A 22,105-nucleotide genomic window follows, 5' to 3' on the forward strand; every position below is an offset into this window, starting at 1 on the left:
TGACCCTCCTGTGAGTAAGGGTTGACTCCAACTTTGGCTAAAGTTTATAGAAATTCTTTATTTCTTTATTATTAGACAAAAATAGACTCTCTTTTTTTCCCCTATTCATGTGATCCTACTCTGAATCTCTGCTCAGAGGAGGCAGTGACTTGCTCCCCACCCCTCTCCCATCCCTGCCATGCTGGGACCTGCAGCTGGGTGGAACTGGCAGGGGCCGATCCCCTGGAGGGCTGACGTTCTCCTGCAGGTGGGGCTGCCTGATCTCCTTTGGGGCTCAACTGCTGATGCCTCCTCACCCCTCACACACCCATCTCTGCCATCTGCTCACATGCAAGGTCATCTCATGGGCCCATCCACTTAACTTAGCCAGCTGGGGTGGGGAAGGAGAGCAGTGTCCCAGGCCTGATGCCCACTCCTCATTCCTAAGGGGGGGTGCTTTCTCTTGGGTCTCCTGGGTCCAGGCCAGGGGAAGTGAGGGCTGTGGGGTGCTGGGAGGGGTGCAGTGTTGATGTGGGCTCTCAGCTTTTGGCCTTCCTTCATTTTCTCTGGCCCAGTAGAACTTTGGTGATGAAGGTGACAATGGCGCCAGCAGGCTGATCTGGGTCAAGCTCTGCAAAGAGGTGACACACATTCTCCCAGGGGCTTCCCGGCTTCTTGGCCACGAAACCAAAGATCCTAGGGGGACAAAGGGTGGGGAGGGGGCTTAGCATTCCTTCCACAAGGAAATGTAGCTGGCCTTGGTGAGATGAATCAAATGCCAGCGTCGAGAGGACGGCAGCACCCTGGTCCCTTGGAGGGAAGAGGCTGAATTCGCGGGGCTTACTTGGAGGTGGTCCCGTCTGGGTTGGTCCATCTGCAGAAGGAGAAGAAGTGTGAAGAGGCACACTTCCAGGGGACAGCTGCTGAAGGGGGGCTGGGGCTGGGAGCTGGCGGCTGGGGGCTGGGGGCAGGGGGTGGGGGGGGGGGGGGGGGGGGGGGGGGGCGGGGGCTGGGAGCTGGGGCTGGGACTGGGACCTGGTGGGACCATGGGGGTTTGAGGCAAAGGGTTTGGAGGGAGGGTCACCTCCGGTCTTGAGGGTCAGTGCTGGAGAAGGTGATGCTGTTCACTGGATAATGGCGGCGAAAGAATAGCCTGCAAGGAGGAGGGTGGGGAAAGTCACACTCAAAAACGGGGACCCCTAGGGGCCTTAAGCATGGGGTTTCACAGGGCTGAGTACACATACTTCCTTTGGTTGTCCGTCAGTGTAATGCCCTGGGCGGACACCTTGAAGTGGACAACTGCTGGTGTTGGGCGGGGGCTGCAGCTCAGAGCTGCAGAGCTGGCCCGGGCCACGGCTTGGGGGCCTGTCAGTGACTCTGTCTCCACTGAGGTCAAGTAGAGCACGCTGCAGGCTATGGGGGCAGGGAGTGGGTCACAGAGGGAGTGCCCATCCTCTAGCCACCCCCACCAGCTCTTGCACATTCCCCAGCTACTGCTGTCACATGCTTTACAGTCACATAGGTGACTTGTTAAAAAGGCAGATTCCACGACTTTACCTGAACTACAGTCAGAAGCGAGGCAGAAAAGCCTGAGAATCTACATTCTAACAAGTTTCTCCCTGCTACCACCCCATGATCCTCTTTCTTGTTCATGAGACTTTGAGACCCTAGGCTGAGGACCCAATTCCTCATCCCCAACAGGATGGGGCTCCCCTGCCCTCATGGGTTGGCCAGGGCTCACCCACCTCAAGGCCTTTCAGTGCCCCATGCCCTGTATCTACAATGCCCCCTTGGTGCCCAGGGAGAGGGAGGGGAGCGGAGGGGAAGTCTCTACCAGCACCCTGACGCAGGAGGTCTGCTGCTGTGCTCATGTTGGTGGGCACTGGAGCCTCTGGGGTCTCTTCCAGAGGATCTGAGGGCAATGAGAACCGACAAAGCAGCTCAGAAGGCAGAGCGTTCCCCAAGCTGGAGCACTCCCTCTGCCTCCCCAAGGGAAGGCGGGGAGCTAAGACCTCTGGATCCTGCTTTGGCTGCAGGGGGAGGGGAGAGGTGGGGAGGACAGATGACCAGACACCCACCTTTGCTGGGAATGTGCAGACAGCAGGGCAGGGAGATGGGGGAGATGGAGTGCTGGGAGACCAAGGCGGACAGGCTGCCTGTGGAGGAGGAGGTGGGAAAGTCCTGAGGTGCCCAGGGTGCTCCGCCTTTCCCTTCCACCCTCCTGAGATCCCTTGGCGTCTCCCTAAACCGACCCAACGTAGCCTTCCCCAAGCTCCTGCTTCTCACCAAAGTAGGGCTCACTGGGGCAGCCCTTGATCTTCACCCCTTTGGGCCCAGTCTCAATGAGGAAATGGCGGACCAGCTGTTCCAAGGGGTCCCCTGAGAGGAAGAGAGGGGAAGATTGTGGCTTTAGGATTCCAGGTTCCAGCTTCTTCCCTAATGGGATTCTTTCCCAAGTAGCTGAGGTCTTTTCCTGCCTTTCCCCTCCACAGCGGCATGGCCAGCACATCACCCCCACCCGCCCTGTTACCTTGCCTCTGGCACCACCCCCCAACTTCGTCCCCACCCCACTCAGGTTTGGGCGTTCTGTACCTTTCCAGGGCTGGGCACTGGGTGGCGGTGTGGCCACCTTGAGGGCCAGCCCATAAGCTCCTTGGAATGAATGACTGTCCCTGATCAGGAAGGCTCCAGGGTCCTTGTCCTTCAGCAGGGCAATGGCTGCAGGGTGAGAGGTAGCGGGCAGCGGGGAGGAGAAGTTTTCACAGGGATGGACTGAGCCCCATGCAGCCCCCCTCCTCCGCCGACAAGCTCCATGGGTCTCTTTTGGCCTGGCAGCTGTGGTGGTGGTAGGAGTCTGAGGACAGGGCTCTAGGATTCACAGGGGCTTTGACCATGTTGGATCTCACCGCCTTGGCCCAAAGCCCAGAATCACCTGCTGGCAAACGCTCAGCCAAGAGTAAACACAGGCCGGGCGCGGTGGCTCAAGCCTGTAATCCCAGCACTTTGGGAGGCCGAGACGGGCGGATCACGAGGTCAGGAGATCGAGACCATCCTGGCTAACACGGTGAAACCCCGTCTCTATTAAGAAATACAAAAAATTAGCTGGGCGCGGTGGCGGGCGCCTGTAGTCCCAGCTACTCGGGAGGCTGAGGCCGGAGAATGGCGTGAACCCGGGAGGCGGAGCTTGCAGTGAGCTGAGATCCGGCCACTGCACTCCAGCCTGGGTGACAGAGCGAGACTCTATCTCAAAAAAAAAAAAAAAATTAAAAAAAAAAAAAAAAAAGAGTAAACACAGCTGAGACAGGAGGAGCCAAGAGCTTCAACAGGATGGGACTTAAAACCAAGACAGACACCCGGGAGGGTGGGATGGAGTGGGGTGGGGGCAGGCTGGCTTCTCACCTTGGTCACGGGACAGGTGTGGCTTGTACCAGAACTTGGATGTATCCTGGACAAACTTGACATTGCTTTGGCTCTCTTGTGTAGGAGGCTCTAGGACAGGGAGGGAGTAGGTTCAGACCGTAGGGTACCCGGGTCCCCATCCATGCTATATCCCAGGAAAAAGGGTTCTTTCAAGGTGGCCCCAACCCCCTCAAGGCCTTTATACCTGGGGGTTCGGGGACATTATCCGAGAGCAGAGGTGCGAAGGTGACATGGTGACTGATGCCTCTGGCTGGCGATGATGCCCGCTCTGGGCCCCAGGGTCCTGGCTGTTGCCCCGGCCCGGGCAGGTGGCGTTTCTCAGGAAGTGGGGGCTGGGTAAGGCCACTGGTGTCATAGGAGGCAGCCAGGGGGAAAGCAGGTGTGGGTGAGCTCTGAGGCGGCTCTGGGCTGGCTACAAGCCAGGGCATCTGGGAAGGCACAGGAGTGAGGGGAGACCCATCTGGGCTGTCTGGGGGGCCTCGAGGGCCTTGCCAGGGGGCGTGGCGGAGGCCAGGAAGTGTGGTAGGCACAGGGCTCCGAGGACTGGCGCCGTCTGAGAGGCCCCCTGGACTCCTTTCCTGAGGCCAGTCACTGGGCGAGCTTGGAGAAAAGGTCGGAGAGACGGGGCTAGGGGCTGGAGGCTCAGGCCCACTTCCCGAAGGCAGCTCAGGGGCCTTTCCGGTGCCTGCCTGGGAAACAGGGGGCAAGGCCTCGCCAGGACTCAGTCTCTGAGTGGGCGCTGAGGTGGGGGACCTAGTGTCCTGTCGCCGGGTGCTGTAGGGTGGAAGGGCAGATGGTCAGCAGAGCCCCCACTGTGGCTGCTCCCACCCCACCTGCCTTCATCAACTGCTTGGACAAGAAAGCACTCAAGTGTCCCCGGCCCCTCTGCATACCTTTCCTTGCCCTGGACTGGGCTGCTGGTATGCAGGGGCGTGGAGGGACCAGACAACTCTGACGAAGCACTGCCTGGGGCATCTCGGGGAGACCGAGGCAGTGTGCTGTGCCCACTGGGGCCCTCCCTCCAGGACACCGGCTCCAGCGACTCTGCAGTGGAGAGGTGGGCTGTGAGCAGGATGGGGCTCTTCTGTCTGGCTTAGTTGTTTCTCACCCTGTTCCCCCTTGACTTTCCCACCATCTTCCAGAACTTCCTCTGCCCTGGGCATTCCGTACTCTGGTGCCCCTCACCTGCAGATGCCAAGGGTCCTGCTGAGGCCAGGTGCCCAGGCAATGGGTACCTGTTCCCTCCCTCCTCCGTAGGGATCTCGTAGCTCAGCTTCCTAGATTGTGGATAGGGCGGGCTGCCCGGGGAAATGGAGCCAGCCCGTGGGGAGTGGGCACCAGGGCTGGGATACCCTCTGCCCTCTCCTGGAGAGCCACAGCTATAAGGCACGCGGCCATATGCTGGGCAGTAACTGGGAACTGCTCCTCCATAGCTGTATGTCACCAGGGCAGGGTACCCTGGATGCCCATACCTGCCTTCGGGGCACATAGTGTAGGAGCAGCCCTCGTGCCCTTCCTCGCCTGCCTTGGGTGACTTCAGGCAGCTGTAGTCAGGCATCGGGGCATGGTGATGCCCACAGGCAGGCAAGAGCAGAGGCAGCGGGTGCCCAGGCCGCACTGAGTGCAGGAGAGGCTTGCCAGCCTCAGTTGCCCACCCTTCTCCAGCCTCCCTCTCCAGCCGCAGTCCATACAAGGCTGCTGTAGGCAGCGCCAGCTTCTCCTCGCAGGCTGGGCATGGGTATAGGGCAGGCAGCCCAGGGTCCTCCAGGATGACCACCTCCCGGTAGCCTGGGGCGCGGTAGCCAAAGTCCCCAGTGGCTGGTTTCCCCATCTCAGGTGGGCAGGGGTATGGCCCCTCTGACAGCGATCGGCAGAGGCGCCTCTTCTCCATCGAGGCCTCAGCGTAGCCCTGGGGGGATCCCTCATAGCCCCCATAGGCCAGTCGCCTCCTCTCCAGGGTTCCCTCTGGCCGGTAGTAGCCCCCATTGGGGACCCCGCAGGACTCCCGGTAGCCCTGGCGGCAGGAGCAGTGGCGGCTGAGGCCAGGCCTGTGGCCTGGATACACTCCGAGGTGGGGGCCTCCGCCCACAGTGGGCTGCTCTTCATCATCTAGGATGGCCGTCTCTCGCCCAGCCCCCCGGCCCCCACTGGCCACTCCGCAGCCTCCTAGGAGGCGATCCAACTCCTGCCGTTCAGCAGCCGTAGGGGGCGGCCGGCCAGGGGACTCAGCAGCCGGCTCTGTGGTCAGCGTGGAGGAATGGCCCGAGTCGCTGCTGACAGAGAGCATGGGGGGTGGTGGAGGCTCTGGAGAGGGTGCCGGGGGGGTCTGCCGGGGGGGCCGCTGCACCTGGGCATAAGGACTGCCATCCAGGGGACCCCGGGTGTGGGTCAGGGAGCCTGAGTGGGGAAGAGGATCAGGGAGGGAGGGCAAGCAGGGAATAGGGAGGGAGAGAGAGAGTTCATGAGAGGGGATGGCACTGGAGACAGCCATCGGGCCGGGGGTGTCTCTCGAGAGTGGGCTCTGCCTGGGGAGGAGGGAGTGTTCTTCTCCCTGGCCACGGCCCCTCCAGGGCCCTGCCACAACCCTGTACCTCCCACCCTGCAGGCTGCCCTGCGCACCATCCACACTGTCCTCGTGGTGCTGGTTGAAGTTCTCATAGGAGTCCCAGCGCACAGCCGGCTCAGTGGTGTTGTAGTCGACAGAGACTGAGGGGTCATTCCGTGGAGTGCTGCCTGTGGAAGGCCACTCGGGTGTTGGGGAGCAGGGTAGAGGCAGCCGTCAGTCCCCAGCCCATGTCCCTGCTCTTACCTTTGATCTTCTCGGGGCTGGAGGAGAAGACAAACTCCACGGAGGCTTGAAAGGGGAACCTCTCATCTATGGGGAGTGGACAGTGAAGAGCCAGGCCCCTGGCCCATACCACACTCTCCTGCCTGCCTGCCACCTGCCTGCCTGCCACCTGCCTCCCTGCCACCTGGGCTCCAGCCCCAGGCCACTTGTCTCAGACTCACCAGTCCAGGCCTCGTCCAGCTGGTCCTTGGGGAAAGTAAGCTGTGGTCCGTGGATGGTGCAGGTGTGAAACTGGACTCGGAACACCAGGGTCCGGTCTGTGCCCCGGCCACCCTTGTGATAGCATGTTACCTGGGGGAAAGGCAGGAGGCTGGGAATCAGGCCTCAAGTCCTCTTCTGTGCTTCCACCCTGGGGACTGCCTAGTCACAGCTTCTGCCCTGCCTCGATCTCAAGGTGATCTCCCTACTCGCCCTCCAATCTGTCTCAAATTGGTGACTGTGTGGCTACACCACCAACCCCTGCCCCATCTCCAGGATTCTCCTTGTTGCCAGGACCCCCTCACCATGACATCGCCTTTGAGGAGGAGGGCTGGCTCCAGGCTGATGCAAAGCTGCTGGGGACCAGGGCCTGCAATGTGACTGTGGGGAGAGAGGAGAAGGCAGAGATGAACCAGAGGCTCCTGCGTGCAGAGGCAGCTATGCAGTCAGGGGGAGCCAGGAGACCAGAGTCTGAGCCCTGCCCAGGTGTCTGGGGAGGCTGGAGAAGCAGGAATGCAGGGAGCAAGCGGGGCCCTGGCCATGAAGTGTCAGGGGCCTGGGAATAGAGCACTCACTAGACTCCAGACGTGTAGACAAGCTGCATGGACTGGTAGATTTTAAGGAAGGGCTGGAAGCCTGGAGGGGCAGAGGAGAAGGCGCGGAGGGGTGCTGAGTGGAGGGGCCTGAAGGTGGCTCTCCCTAGGGAGCGTATCTCAGGCAGACTCACCTGTGCCGGGTTCAAAGGCTGGCAGCGTGGGGACGAGCACATAGTGCAGGAAGAGAGGGCTGCTGTTCATTCTGATGGAGCCGGACAGCAGCCCACTGAAGTAGCTGATGTATCTGGCAGAGGGCGTATCGAGGAGAACATAAGCCTTTTCCTCTGGAGGTCACCTTGTATCATTTCAACCATCCGCCCTTAGAAAGCTGGCCCTTCTCCTCAGCACTTCCTTCCCGTCTACCAGGTCACCAGAAAGTTCTTCCTTGCATCTAATCTCAATCCTTTTTGCTCCCCTCTGCCTCAAAGCTCTTTCCCCAGAGCTCTGCTTCACTTTATAGTGGCAGGCCCCGACTGTCCTTCAGGTTCTCTTTATGATGGACCTCCTTGTCTATTTATTCCCAGGTCTACTGCCTTCCATCCTACTAGCATGAAAGCTCCATGAGAGCAGGGGCTTTGTCCACTTTGAATTCTCAGCACCTGGCACAGCCCCTGGCACACTCAGTGAAGGTGTGCTGCATGGATACGAGAGTCTTGGCCTTGGTAGCCATGAAGGGAGCTGCTCCTCTGGCCCATCCCCACCCAGGCTGCTCACCGACGCTGGGAGGGCTGCAGTTCTGTGGCCACCTTGTCCTCGCAGAATTTCCGCATGGTAAGAGTAGCCAGTGCCTGGTCAGCCCTGGGGACAGCAAGGCCAGTGTTGAGGATTAGGGACTAGTCTTCATCCTGGCCTCCCATCCCTGAGCCCCAGGGGAGGGAGGAGAGATATGATCCCCTGAGTCTAGAGGAAGCCCAGAGTGGTGGTAATGAGAATGAGAAGCACCACGTACAGTCACTTTACTAGTTTTTGGGCCCCAGGCAATTATTCCCTGAACTTTGGTTTTTTCATCTGTAAAATGGGGCAACAAAACCATCTCATGAGTTGAATTATATCCCCCTGAAAGACATGTACCTCAGAATGTGACCTTATTTGGAAATAGGGCCATTGCGGACATAATTAGTTAAGATGAGCTCATACTGAAGGAGGGTGGACCCTGAATCCAATATGATTGGTGTCCTTATAAGAAGAGAAGAAGAGACACAGACAGAGATGCACAGGGAGAACACCATGTGATGACAGAGGCAGAGATTACAGTGATGTGTTTGCAAACCGAGGAACGCCAAGGCTTGCTGGCCACCACCAGAAGGTAGAATGAGACAAGGAAGGATTCCATCTCGAGTCTCAGAGGAAGCAAGGGCCTGCCGACAGCCTGATTTGGGGCTTCTGGCCTCCAGAACTGTGAGACAGTGTATTTCCAACGGTTTTTGTTTTGTTTTGTTTTGTTTTTTGAGATGGAGTCTCGCTGTTGCCCAGGTTGGAGTCCAGTGGCACCATGTGGTCTCACTGCAACCTCCACCTCCCGCGTTCAAACGATTCTCCTGCCTCAGCCTCCTGAGTAGCTGGGATTACGGGCACCCACCACCACGCCCGGCTCCTTTTTATATTTTTAGTAGAGACAGGGTTTCATCATGTTGGCCAGGCTGGTCTCAAACTCCTGACCTCAGGTGATCCGCCCACCTCGGCCTTCCAAAGTGCTGGGATTACAGGTGTGAGCCATGGCACCTGGCCCATTTCCACTGTTTTACACCACCCTGTTTGTGGCTGCCCTAGGAAACTTTACAGACCATCTGCTGCAGACTGTGTTGCTGTACTAGTGATAAAAGGGAGGTGGAAATGCTAACTTGACAGCAAAGGACTCTCAATGAAGAGGTAGGCTCCAGGGGAGATGGTTCCTAAGGGGCCAGCTGGAGAAAGGGCCACTGGGGAAGGGGCTACTCCGGTGCTGGGAGCCTCACCCTGCAGAGATCTTGCTGTAGTGCATGTAGGCAGAAACGATGACCCCGAGCTTGCCCTTGCTTCCCTGAGAGACAGAGACAGGGATGAGGGTCTGGGGGCTCCAGGCTGAGCTGGAGCCTCCAGGCACCAAGGAACCCGAGGTCCTGGCCCACCTTGCAGTATAGTACGACCACGTGCTGTGGGTCAGCACTGAGCCATGTCTCCATGGCTTTGCAGATGGAGCACAACTTGTCCAGGGGTGGAGCATGCAGCTCAGGCCAGCCGAAGTCTTGAACCTGGGGAGAGTGCAGGGGTGCAACTGGGACTGGGGCCCACCAACAGAGAGACACAGGCGGTGTGGAAAGGGGACAGGGCATATGGGTCTGGGGGCAAGGTTGGGGATCTGCTGGTTGTCCATGATAACCTCAGCACTTTACTTATCTATACAATGGGCTGATACCTGCTGCATCACGTTTTGGGGTGTCTCCAGTAATATGTCATGCGAGAGGGGGAAAGTGCTTAAGAGTGAAGTAGATGCCAATTGCTACTATTAATAACGAGGAAGCTGGGGGCTTCTGGGGTAGGGGTGGCTTGGTTTAATGACTGGGCAGGCCATTTCCTTCATACCTTGGGGTTTAAGCGGGTCAGGTCATGCCTTTTCTCTGAAAGGTTGAAGAGCTGAAATAAAGGGGGAGGGCTTTAGACAGAAGGGACCTCCGGCAATGAGGCACGAGGTGGAGGTGGATCCTAAGTTAAGAATCTTCCTCTAAAACAAAGTGCAGGCCTGGCGCAGTGGCTCACGCCTGTAACCCCAGCACTTTGGAAGACCGAGGCGGGCGGATCACCTCCTGGGCAACAAAGTGAGACCCGTCTCAAAAAAAAAAAAAAAAAGTAAAGAAAGAAAGAAAATAAGAAGGTAGTTAAGGCCCGGCCTAGCCAATCACAGCCAAGTCGCCAGCGCTCCTGGATTCTCCGCTCCGCTCCAGGCGCCACTGCGGGCCCCGCCCCCGCCCCCGCCCCCACCCCGCCCCCACCCCACCCCCACCCCACCCCCCCTCCACCCCCCCCCCACCCCCACTCCTCTGGGCCCGCCCACTGGCGGCCTCGCCTCCGCTGGTGACGTCAGTGATTAGCCTCGCCCATCTGGACCCCACGTCCGTCTCATTGGCTGACTCCTGATGGCCCCGCCCCTCACCAGGTACTTGTCCCGGTGCTTGGATTGCAGCACGTGGGCCAGCTCGCGCAGGTGGCCCCGGTGCCGCTGTTCATCGGGCCGCGCGGGGAAGGCGGCGGCCAAGATGCGCTCCGTCACGTAGGTGAGGTCTAAGTCCCAGCGCCGCTCCATGAGCGGATCCAGGCTGAAGCTCCTGGGGAGGGGGAGCCTACGCATGAACGCAGGGGCAGGGCACCCGGAGGTGGCTAGTGTGATGGGAAGGCTGTCTGTTGGGCAGCAGGTGAAGCCTGGTGGGTCCTGAGGGTGGGTGGGTCGGTCCGGAGGGAGAATACCGCTTTGGGGGTGGGGGGCTGTCCCGGGGAGCTTTGTTGAGGGGCAGCGCCCTGGGCTGAGGTGTGGGGCCGGCGGAAAGGGGGTCACGTGGGACCACCCCAGCACCCTCACTTACCTGGGCAGAGTGCTGCGCTGCTTTGAGTGGTTCAGAGATTTGGTGGATCCCTGGTGGATAACAGACAGTGTCTGGACATCTCTTTGGGTGCCCCCTACTCTAGACTGCCCACTCCAGAGCCATACACTTTTGTCTTCAGGAAATCTAGATCCTTACTCCCAAAGCTACCTGCTTCCCCATCCTCCTCCAGCATCACCTTACCAGGTGCTCTATGCGCCTGACTGGGGCCGTGTTTCGCCGCTAGAGGGAGATGGGGGAGGAAAAGGGAGTGGTTACAGCAGGGGCAAGGACCAGTGTGGGCCTGGGAACAGTGGAAGGGAATGTCAGTGTCCTGATGAAGGCTGTACTGGACAAGGGGAGAGGAGTTCTATCCCCAGCAGGCCCAAGGGCACAAGATCAGCAGAGGACTTAGACGGTTTTTTCTTTCCTTGTAGGATGAGCAATACCCACAGCACTACATTTAAGGTCATCTCCTGGGGGCCCTCTCTGGAGCCACCAGACCTCTGGACACCATGGCCAGGCTCCTTGCCCTCCCCACCCCATCCCAGAGCGCACTCACCAACTCCGCGGGAGGCAAGGCCTGACAGGCTGAAGTCACCTGGAAGGGGACCGAGTAAGGAACTGAGCTCCTGGTGAAGGGCTCTCCTGGGCTTGAGGATGGGGTAGCCCCTCAGCTTCAGGAGGAAGGTGGAGGGGCCTTCAGCGGATAGGCACAGGCTCCAGCTGAGGTTGTGCTATTTAAGGGCACCTCCCCTCTGGCCTCTTGGTCCCCCACCCCCCAGGCCCCCCACTTGTTGCTCTTGGCGCTCAGCCCCCAGCCCACACAGACCCCCATTCATCCAGCTGCAGGGCAGGAGTTATATATAGAGCACGCAGGCAGGCCATGGCCAGGGACGGACACTGGCCTCTTTCACCGGGAGACCCCGCCCCTGGGCACACAGCTCCCCCAAGCCAGCTCCAGGGCCCTGGGACCCTCCTTCGCTGCCCTGCAGGAAGACCAGGGAACCTCCTCAGAGATAGGGCTGTCTTGGGTGCCCAGTGGACAGTGGGTGCTATCTACAGCTTATTTCTGGAAAGGCCCAGTTTTTCCAGGGCCCAGGACAAGGCATTCTGAGGACCCTTCCCCAGAGGGAAGGCACAGCCCATCCGGCTGCCCAGTCTCTGAAATCCTGCTCCCCCACCCCCCACCCACCCCACCCTTCCTCCTCCTCATTCTCCTCCTCTTCCCCACCCCCATCCTCTCGCCAGCTGCAGCCTGGGCACAGCACCAAGACAAACGCTGTCTCGCTGTCCACCCGCCTGGGCCGGCCAGCCCTCCAGAAGGCGGAGTAGGGTGGTTCTTAAAGGGCCCAGTCAGCACCCCTCCCACCCAGGAGGGGTTCCCCAATGGTGAGAGGGGTGGAGGTGGAGGGTTGATGCCAGTGTGGTTGGAGAAGCCTGTTTGGGAGGAGGAAGGGACTCCAGACCCTCTCCCCCTATCAGGTAGAATCAGATACCCACCTTTGCTTCACATTTTCTGTGCGTCGCCACCTTGCAGACTAGGGGAGGTAGGGGGAGGAGAGGGGTTAGCAGGGGCCTGTGGGACAGTGGAAGGAATGGCCTTCCCTCATCTCCCAGACCCTGGAACCAGATCCTGGGACTTCCAGGATCCCAGCTGGACTGGGCTGGCTAGGGCGGAGGAGCAGGGCTAGGTTTTGAGGGAAGAGTGTGGCAGTGGGGTACTATTGCCCAGGCCAGGGGTAACATTCCAGGGTGGATGGAGGTGAGGAGGAAGGGAGGGAAGGAAGACTACAGTCACAAGTCAGGATGGGAAGATGGTGGAGAATACTGGGCCTCCTGGGTTGTGGGGGGTGTCTGTCATGGGGAGCCAGGGCCATCTGAAGGGGGAGGCAGCCGCCTCTTAGGTGCCATTGTGCCTAATCCAGGAGCAGCATATTATATTTGAGATTGTGTGAGTTGGCCTGCTGGAGTTGTGCAACACAGTGGTACTGGGTGGGGGGTCTCAGAGTCACAGGACAGAGCACCTCACCTCTGCACGAAACGCCTGTCCCATCGATGGTCACCTTACATACTGCACAGACTGGAGGTTTCTTCCGGAAAACCTTCTCCCGGAAGCTATGAGGCTCAGCTTTCCTAGGCTGAGGGTGGAAGGACAAACAGAGGTGTGAGTTCCCAGTGGGCCCATCTCCATCTCTGGGACTGGGCAGGAGCCTTGCCTTAGCAATGCACTGGTTTCCTCCATCCAGATCAAGCCCTCAAACTTGTAGGATGCACTTGGCCACAGCTGCTTCAGGGCGGTCATTGGGCCTGTCCTCAACTGTGTATGGAATCTGACCCCTTGCGTCACCTTTGCTGGGTCAGCTCCTCCCCAGGGGATCACTTGGGCCCCTCACGTGGCCCTGGTATGTGATGCCCTTGTGGAAAGCCCACATGCTCAGGCTTTCCCCCTGGTGCAGTAGGGGTACTCCCTGACTCTTCCCATCTTGTCCTCCCTTCATGGAGACCTGTGTGCAGAGTGAGCAGGGAGGTTCCAGACATACGTGTTGTATGTCAGTCCTGCGGCACCAGACTGAGCCAGCAGGAGTGGCCTCAGCCAGTCCTGCTCCTTTAGCTCCTGCTGTCCCCACACTCCGGGCAGCTGACATGCCCTCCTCCCCCACGGTCAGAACAACATGTTTACTCATTGTGCATTGAGGCAGCAGACAGCAATTGGATAAGGGGGGTGGTCATGCTGGAGGGAAACAGAGGCCTGTCACTGGGGAGAGATGTTTAGCTGGTTTTGGATGCTGTGAGCTCTCCCCCGACCCCCTGCCCCCTGGCACTTGGGATTCATTCACACACTGAATGAGGAAGGAGTGGACCAGATTCCCTGTTCAGCCCCTCCTGATCCAGAGGTGCAGTGAAGCAGGAGCCTGGGATGCCTGTTTATGGCCCAGGCCTATCTCAGTCCCTTCCCCTCCCACTGTGGGTTCACTCCTCCTATCCTCTGTCTGGGGACAGCTTGTCTCCTTGCCACCTCTCTGTTTTACCCATATTCCCCCTCCTCTGGAGTTCAGACTCCTGCTATCCTCCTCCTGGGGACCCATCACAGTAGTCTCTCAGGTTGTCCTGAGCTGCTGCTTTTGGGGCAAGGCTGGGAAGTTGGGAAAGGGAGTGATGGGGATGTGGGCAGCATCTCTGGTTTTTTGACTGTCCCTGCAACACTTCTGGGCTGGACCAACTTTGTGGGACCCACTAGGACACTTGGGAGCATGCAGGCATTAGCAGCAGATATGGATGCTGTCAGTGGAAAGCAAACCTCCAGTTCGAAAGCACTCCTGACTCCCTCTCCTCTCTCCTTTTCTGCCCTGCCACCCCATTTTCCTCAAACTTCCCCGGGCCAGGGAAGGGGCCTGATGATCTCTGAGTCTGCTCTAGGATACCTGGATAGTGCGTGGCAAAGTCCTACAGTGAGGTACCTGGGGCTTAGGTTTGGGGGGCCAGGACCCCCAGGGTTGACCCAGGCTAGAGCAGGGAAGGTGAGAGGAGCCAAAACAGACAGCGGTACCCACTCTAACCCAAACATCCCCTCACACTACAGCCCTGGCCACTCCGGAGGGGATGCTGGGCCAGGAGAGAAGGCTGAGGAAGCTGAAATTGGGAAGAGGGCCTGGCCTGATTCCAGGTCCCCTCCCCCACTGCCCACACCTCCACCCCTGCCCCTCTTTCGCCCAGCTGGTGGGCACTCCTACCCTGCTTGTGGCCCGGCTGCTGTCCCTCCTCCCCAGGGCTCTGAGCAGCCTCTCCACAGGGCCGCTGGACTTCATGGTGTTCTGCTGGCTGGGGTGCTGGCCCCAGGGCCTGAACAATGCTGGGGCCTGGCCCGGGGCTTCCTGGAAGCGGCCTGGCGGAGGCAGCCGCTTCCCCTGGGCGGAGGGTAGGCTGTCTGGCTGGTGTGAGGAGAAGCCCGGCCCTGGAAGTGGAGGGAAGTGCAGGCGGGAAGGGGGCAGGTCGCCGCTCCAGGAAGTGGAGGGGGGAGGATGTGGGGGAGGCCAGGAGATCAGATTCCCAGGATCTACCCTGCTGGGAGTGTCAGCCTGTGATCTTTTGCTCCCCCCATTCCCCAACTCTGGAGTTGTCCCACACTTGGGACACCACACTCTCCAGAGATCTGCAGGGATCCATGGTCTTGAGATCCTGCCCCCAGTGGGGCCGGGTGAGAATTCTGGTCTCAGGGCAGGGCTAAAGGGCAAGTGGGGAACAGTGTGTCCCAGCCAGGCTCCAGCCAGAACTCTCAAGCCCTCGAGGGACTTCCGCTGGGGAGGGAGTGGAGCTGGGAACTACTACCAGCAGGCAGGCCCAGGATCCCGAGTGTGTCCTGAGAGTCAGGTAAAAATGGGACTGGGGGCCCCCTTCCTGTCTCAGTTTCACTCTGTATGAAGTAGGAAAAGGAAAGCATGCACCACCCACCTTTACCCTCAATACACCTTGCAAGGCCAAGTTCCAGCCACAAGACTGCTTTGCTCAGGTTTGGGGAGTAATCCATTTTCCTGCCACAGCCTAAGGCATATGAGGCCCTTCTCCTGAAAGCCCCCAGGTTTCTGCTCCTGACACAGTGTCCCCCACTCACCCATTCCCTGGCTTTGTTTCAGACATGATCTCACAGATCCCTAGCCCTCTTTCCAGCCCTGCAACTTGGTCTCTCCACCCAAGGGCTGCACCCTCCCCCTGCTGCAACCCCGAAGCCTGAGTACTACCTTCATGGCTCTCCTGGGTCTGCTCTCCTTCCTCAGCAGCTGTCCCAGGGCCTGAGGACTGGACAGGAGGTCCCCCCTCCCAACACATACTCCACCCCCATCCATGGGCCTCCCGCCTCCCTCCTGGGAACATGGCCAACTTCCCGTCCTGGGAGTCAAGGGAGGGAGGTGGATGGGGCCTTGGAAAAGGGGGAGTAATCTCCCTAAAAGCTAAGGGGTTAATGGCCTGGGAGTCTTCAGCCCCAAGCTGTGGACAGCAGCCCCTGGGACCGGCTGTAGCTGTCACTTGAAAGAATGTGCAAATGTGCCCCTCTCATTTGCATGGTATTTATTGAATGTCCCAGTACTCAGGCAACTCCCACAGCCCTGGCTTCTCCCACGGGATCCCTTCTATTTGCCTCCTGCTCCTTCATACCCGTCAGGAAGGGTTCTCTGGGATGGAGAATCCTGCATTCTCTGGGGTGAGGCCTGCTGTGGGTGCCCACTTGAGACCCTTGTGAGAACCTGACTGGGCTGGGCCTGGCCTGAGACCTCTCCCTTGAAGCTCCAATTTTCCAGGCCAAGAAGTGTGTCCCAGGATATCCTGGCCAGAAGGTGGCATCTGTGTGGCAGGCCTGGGCCCCCAGCTTGTAACTGGAGAGGAGCATGGGCTCTGCGACCCACCCCCATCCTGCCAGGCTGGCTGTGTCCCAGCACATTCCAGGCCCCTGGCCAGTGTGGGCAACCGGGCCTGGCCTTGTCCAGCCCCCAGCCCTGCTTGGGGGAGATGAGGCAGTGTGACAAGGTGGGCGGTGGGGGTGGCTTTTTTCTGTCCAGTCCCACCTTCTATGGCACATGGCCCTGACCAGGACTCTACAGGATTCGATCTCCTGCTGCCTCCATAGGGGCTGAAAGTCCCCTCACCTGGAACAGGTCCCCAGACATCCTCTCACCTTCACTGGTCTCACACTCCCCACCCAGACCCAGCAAGGAGATGCCCAAGCAGTGAGTCCGGTGAGGGGTGGGGTGGTCACGATCCACTGTGGCTGTGAGTCCCTCCCATCCTGTGGCACTCACACCTCGGAAGGGAGGCAGGGATGGAATCCCTATGAGCCAGTCCCGAGGGGAAAAGTAGCTCACTTGAGGAGGGCTGGGAAGGCATCACTAGACCCACTTGGACCCTCACCCTCCTCCCGCCTGTAACATTCCAGAGCCTGTCAACCTCTCCCCCAGCTGGGCCCCCTCTTTCTCCGAAGTCTTGGGTTTGTTTGGAGAACCCTCTCCACCTACACCCCCCTTCCTGGAAATAGCTGTGGTTGGAAGGGAGGCTGGGAGCCCGGCCGCCGCGGAGGAGGGGTAAGGCCCAGGGAAGGAGCGAGGGAGGGCGGCGGCTCTGGGGGTGTGCCCAGAAGGGTCTGAATGGTGGAGGCAGAGAAGGAAGGGGGTCGCAGAACAGGACTGGCGAGTCGAAGTAGCCTCGTCTGTGCCCGCTTAGGGCCTCAGTGTCCCACATGTGAAGCAGGAAAGGAAAACGTTCGCCCGCACCCTGCCAGGCCGGGTCCCGGGCGCCACTCCCCGCTGCTGCCGGGTCCCGGGCCTGCGTGTGTGGCACGGCGCGCGGCCCCGTGCGCCCCAGGTGCTGGAAGGCTTGGCGGCCTGATCGAGTAGGACCGCGGCCGCGCCCCGCCCCCTAGTCACTGTCCTGGCCTCCAGCTGCTCCCAGCTCCATGCGGCCAGCCAGAGTCCCCAGCCCCAGTCCCCGGCCGCGCCCCGCGCCCTCTAGACCTCCGGCGGCCCCGCGCCCCCTGGCGCCCGCCCCTGGCACTGCTCGCGCGGCCGTGACGCAGAGGCCGCCACCCGCGCAGCGCGGCGCGGCCACTCACCTGCGGGGGGCGCCCGGCGGGGCGGGGGCGCGGCGGGCCGGGGCAGCAGCAGGGGGAGCCCCTGGGCCAGCCCATCCCGCCCGTGCCCGCGCGGAGCGGACGCGACGCGGAGGCGGCGGCGGCGCGGGCGGCGGGAGCGGGCGGCCGCGCCGGCTGGGCTCCCTCCCGCCCCCGCCAAGTGCCGCGCCTCATGCCTCTGGAACGCCGTGGCCCGCCCTCCTCCTCCTGGCTCCAATCCCTAATGTTCCGCCTGCCTCGCCTCGGCCTCCTCTCCTCTCATTCTCTCCCAACCCACACTCACTGTGGTTTGAGGGGAAAGAGGGTGCGCAGACGGCCAGCGGGGCCGAGCCAGGCACATACTGGAGACAGGAAGTGGCTGAGAGGGGGAGAGAGAGTTGGAGAGAGACGGCCGCGGAGGACACGGGGACGGGAAAGTCTCAGAGACGGGGAGAGCCTGACCCGGCGGGACACAGGCAAAAAGAAACACGCGAGCCAGACAGACGCAGAAGGAACGGTGGGCGTAGGTCCAGAAGAAACTAGGAACAAGGAGACAGGGAACTGCCGCGCAGCCTCAGCCTCTCACCCTCCCGACAGGAGTGTGCCTGGTTGGGTCTGACCTGAGAGTACCACCCGTGGCCTACCCTGGTGGTGCTAGCGTCCCCTACCCCAGGCGGGCGCCTGAATCAGGTGAAGACACCTGGTGTTACTTTTGGCCCAAGTCGCCGGACACCCTTCCCTGGTCCTCTGCCTCACAGGAGACCTCCTGGGCTAGTATTCTGAAAGGATTCACAGCTGAGGACCTCTCCATCAGGCTCAAGCCCCCATCTCCACCCGCAAGCAGCTCCAGCCATCCCGTCCAGTGCCCTGCTTCGTTTATTCATTGAGACGGAGTCTCTGTCGCCCAGGCTGGAGTGCAGTGGCGCGATCTCGGCTCACTGCAACCTCTGCCTCCCAGGCTCAAGCGATCCTCCCACCTCAGCCTCCCTAGTAGCTCGGACTACAGACGGGCGCCACCACGCCCAGCTAATTTTTTGTGGAGATGGGGTTTCGCTTTGTTGCCCAGGTTGGTCTCCAATTCTTGAGCTCAAGCGATTCCCCCTCCTCGGCCTCCCAAAGTGCTGGGATTACAGACGTGAGCCACCATGCCTGGCCCATTGCCCTGTTTTGAGAGAGCTGGACCATCATTCCCACTCTGCAGGAGACCTCTGAGAAGGTCTTCCTTACATTTAACTTGAGTCCAGGCTTTCCAAATGGAGATGGAAGTTCTTTCTATGGTCTGACTTCATTCTCTTCTTTTGCAGTGCCTGGTACTGGATAGGAACTTTATGGAATGGAGCTAATGGGCCCTAGGGCAGGTTCCAGTTGTGCCACCCTGGAGGGGAAGGTGGAGGGTAGGGATAAGGTAGGGGATATCTTCCTAGAAGTTCTGAACTTACTGCCATTCCTACATTCCCCAGCGTCCTTTAGCAGTGAGCACTTCCTGAAACTTTCTCCCTCCACCCTCCCTGCTGGATTTTCCATGATGAAAAGGGGCGGGGTAAGGGAGGTTGGGATTCTGAGAACCCAGTGCCCAGGGCTCAATGTCCAGTGCCTGCCCAAAGCAGCCAGTACTACTGGCTCTAAGGCCTTCTTTCCCTCCCTGTCTCATCTCAGCTGGGTCCCTTCTGTGCTCATCTTGTCTTTGGCAAAGGCTGAGAAGACTGGTTCTCATTTCCAGGGGGTGGAGCACCTGATTCCAATCTTGCAGCAGGGAAGAAGAGTCTGTGAAGAAGTGCGTGATGACGGTGTGTCCCCCCCACCCAGAAATTGGCATTTGGGAGGGGTGGATATGGTTGGGACTGGGAAGCCTTGATCTTACTGCTCTTGGTTGAGTTGGTGTTCAATAGACAGTTTCAGAGGTTAGAGCAGTGGGAGTCACTGGGCACTGGGGACAGGAGAGGAGGGGGTGGGGGGAGCCAGGCAGGAACGAGTAGGGAGGCACTGGGAAGAGGGGAGAGGCAAGAGTTAGGGGAATACCGAGGAGAGTGGCAGGGATTGGAGGCTTCTGGAGAAAGTGCAGGGCTGAAGGTTGTCCCATGTATTTTGGCCAGATTTGATTACGTAATCGAGATACACGAGATAATTAAATGTGTTCATGTCTTTGGAGCCTTCAACCAGCTCTTTTAACATCTTGCTCTTCCCAGCATTCCTTAGGGTCTTTGGCTGGGCCTTGGGATGGATGCTGTGGCAGTACCTTTACCTCAGCTGTAAAGTTACCAATGGAGAGACTGGGACTCAAAGAGGAACTTGATTGGACCCCAGAGAGATGAGGGGTAAGGGCTAGAACCTCACACATGCTGGTTTTGCTGCTGCCTGGCAGGCCCATGAGAGGAACTTTAAGGTTCCAAGGAATTGGAAAAGGGTCACAAGATGGGTGGTCCAACTCCCAGCTCTGGCTTGATTCCTACTCTCAAACTGGGGATAGTGGGGAAGGGAGCTGCAGGAAGGAAGCTGATGAGAAAGGCTGAGAATAAGAAGTTATGCAGGAGGTAGCTTGGTGGGAGTGAAACAAAAATGAAAGGTCCATGGGCCAGCCAGGCATCCTGATTTCCAGCTCACAGCAGCAGGAGCTTCAGAGAGGAGGGAGAAGGGGAGGAGGAGAAAGCCAGGTTGATATTAATAAAGGCCAAATAGTTTCAGGAACACCTCTGGCCTCCCTCCACACAGGTTTTCTTACCTTGACTATGCAGAGGGTGGTCCATCTTGGCACTGAAGGTGGAACCCCCTCTTCCATGGTCTGGGGTGACCCCATGCCTGTTACTGAATGTGCTCAGATCCTTGGGGTGCAGGGACTGTAGGGGGAGGATTTGAAGGTGTGGGATTGTCCTGGCTGGAGACCACTGGGTCAGGAGAACTCCAGTAGAGGGTTTGGGTGCTGGGAACCAGGAAGAGTGGGGGAAGGGGCAGAGCCAACTCCAGAGGCGGATCTCTTGGCTGAGGACAGAGGGTGTATTGTCCAAGCAGGAGGTTGCTGCAGCTGGGCGGGGAGTAGCTCAGCTCATCTCTTCCAAATTTCTTTTGGGGGAGGGTAAGGGAAGGCAAGTCCCTCTTTACTTGTGGCCCTGGGGGCTACAATGGTTGCGGAGAAACAAGGCTTATTTGACAAATAATGCTTCCCAGGAGCAGATGTGTAGCTCTCTCACTTCCTGAGAAACCAGATGCTGTGAGCTCGCTTAGCACTTGAGGCGACGCCCTCAGCACGAACTGGGACCCTAGTGCCTTGGGATCCAGAGTATAGTGTTTGATTCTATTGAGAAGAAACTAGGCTAATGTGGACTGGGATACACGTGGGACCTAACCAGCCTCAAGTTAGCCCTTGTGAAGTAGGATGCTGCACCTGCACTTTCCCCCTACTTGTCCAGTAGTTCAAGATTTACAAGAGGTTGGCAATGAGGGCTGACCACTCCTGGGTCCACTTCTGCAGCTGGGAGGCTTCTGGGTGGACCCACACTTTTTTTTTTGAGACAGGGTCTTGCTCTGTTGCCCAGGCTGGAGTGTAGTGGTGTGATCACAGCTCACTGCAGCCTTGACCTCCTGGGTTCAAGTGATCCTTCCACCCGAGTAGTTGCGACTATGGGCATACACCACCATACCTGGATAATTTTTCTATTTTTTGTAGAGAAGGGTCTTGCCATGTCGCCCTGACTGGTCTCAAACTCCTAGGCTCAAGCGATCCTCCTGCCTCATCCTCCCAAAGTGCTGGGATTACAGGTGTGAGCAACCATGCACGGCTAACACACATCTTTTTTTTTTTGAGACAGTCTTGCTCTGTCACCCAGGCTGGAGTGCAGTGGTACGATCCCGGTCCACTGCAGCCTCTACTTCCTGAGTTCAAGTGATTCTTCTGCCTCAGCCTCCTGAGTAGCTGGGACTATAGGTGTGTGCCACTACGCCTGGCTAATTTTCATATTTTTAGTAGAGACAGGGTTTCACCATACTGGCCAGGCTGGTCTAGAACTGACCATGTGATCTGCCCTCCTTGGCCTCCCAGAGTGCTGGGATTACAGCCGTGAGTCACCGCACCTGGCCACACACTTTATGAGGATGTGGCCATACACAGGGCCTTCCTCTATACCCTTTCTGTACACAGCCATCATAAACCTCTTTCAACAAACCTTTCCTATTTTTGTTCCTTCTTTCCATCATTTACCTAAACCTCAGTATTGCACAGCTAAGAGTGGCTTGAAACAAAAGCTTGGAGAATATGACTGAAACTGATTCCAGTGGTAGAGAGGCAGTGAACAAGCATTACCTTGTAGGTTCCCCAGGCAGCCTGGACGATAGGGGCACCTAAAGCCACATTGAAAAGCCTTCACATCATCACAGCTGAGTCTCATATCCCTCAACTTTGCCAATTTTAGAGAACAGAAAAATGCACTGGCCAGAAACTAGAAGAGCAGCTGTTCCAATTGGCTGGGAAATGCCATTTGTTAACTGGCTCCTCCTCTTGGCTCTTAAATCCCCAAAATTGTTGACTGAGGTTTTCCCGGGCTCCTTTGTATGCTCCACCTCCTTGTGACCTTAGGGATTCTCTGCCACTGTCCTAACCCCTTTCCTGCCTTGCAACAATGACCAGTCTGTCCCTAGCTGTTTGGAAAATTCCCACTGAGTCTGTACGCCTCTGTTCTGGTAACCTTGACCAGGTTGTCACCAGTATCTCTGGTCCACCAGTGCAGTGCTGACTCAACGGAGCAGCACCTCTCCAGATTGCTGAAGGAAGGGAGGGAGATTATGAGGGAACTGCCCCAAGGACGCAAGGATTCATTCTTAGAGTTCCCACATCTTGATTAAAATAAACAGTACAGGAAATAGACTGCAAGCACATCCAGGTGATTAAATAATTAACACCAGGCCAAAAAACAAGCAAGAG

At 58.6% G+C, this 22,105-nt stretch overlaps 1 protein-coding gene across 7 annotated transcripts; it reads right to left on the minus strand.

The window, feature by feature from the left end:
* Positions 1–38: 38 nt before the first annotated feature.
* Positions 39–20,165, minus strand: TNS2 (tensin 2). Of its 7 annotated transcripts, none has more exons than XM_009180795.4 (29): positions 19,913–20,165; positions 12,628–12,736; positions 12,099–12,136; positions 11,158–11,196; positions 10,800–10,838; positions 10,599–10,648; positions 10,172–10,343; positions 9,604–9,654; positions 9,150–9,272; positions 8,997–9,061; positions 7,756–7,839; positions 7,173–7,285; positions 7,021–7,081; positions 6,751–6,826; positions 6,409–6,538; positions 6,209–6,274; positions 6,019–6,132; positions 4,585–5,796; positions 4,293–4,443; positions 3,584–4,173; positions 3,379–3,468; positions 2,572–2,697; positions 2,266–2,358; positions 2,058–2,135; positions 1,814–1,891; positions 1,224–1,392; positions 1,064–1,132; positions 824–853; positions 39–675 (listed from the first exon to the last, which is right to left on the minus strand). In XM_009180795.4, exons 1-29 carry the CDS (start codon positions 19,985–19,987, stop codon positions 537–539), a joined length of 4,230 nt encoding a protein of 1,409 aa, XP_009179059.1. In that variant the 5' UTR covers positions 19,988–20,165; the 3' UTR covers positions 39–536. The 7 variants fall into 7 exon arrangements, with proteins under 7 accessions (XP_009179059.1, XP_009179065.1, XP_009179058.1 ...); XM_009180801.3 differs by lacking the exon at positions 19,913–20,165 and adding an exon at positions 17,197–17,219; XM_009180794.3 differs by lacking the exon at positions 19,913–20,165 and adding an exon at positions 15,335–16,987.
* Between the last annotated feature and the right edge of the window lie 1,940 nt (positions 20,166–22,105).

The sequence above is a fragment of the Papio anubis genome, chromosome 9 (genome assembly GCF_008728515.1).
Source record: "Papio anubis isolate 15944 chromosome 9, Panubis1.0, whole genome shotgun sequence".
In the NCBI taxonomy this organism is placed as follows: domain Eukaryota; kingdom Metazoa; phylum Chordata; class Mammalia; order Primates; family Cercopithecidae; genus Papio; species Papio anubis.

What these genes read in the sequence shown, in the direction of transcription:
- TNS2 (XM_009180794.3), bottom strand. Translation starts at nt 15,439, where the DNA reads ATGGATGGGGGTGGAGTATGTGTTGGGAGGGGGGACCTCCTGTCCAGT. An exon ending in TCAGGCGCATAGAGCACCTG is followed by an intron (nt 10,649 to 10,799) that starts GTAAGGTGATGC and finishes GTTATCCACCAG; the next exon opens with GGATCCACCAAATCTCTGAA. An exon ending in TAATGTCCCCGAACCCCCAG is followed by an intron (nt 3,469 to 3,583) that starts GTATAAAGGCCT and finishes TCCCTGTCCTAG; the next exon opens with AGCCTCCTACACAAGAGAGC.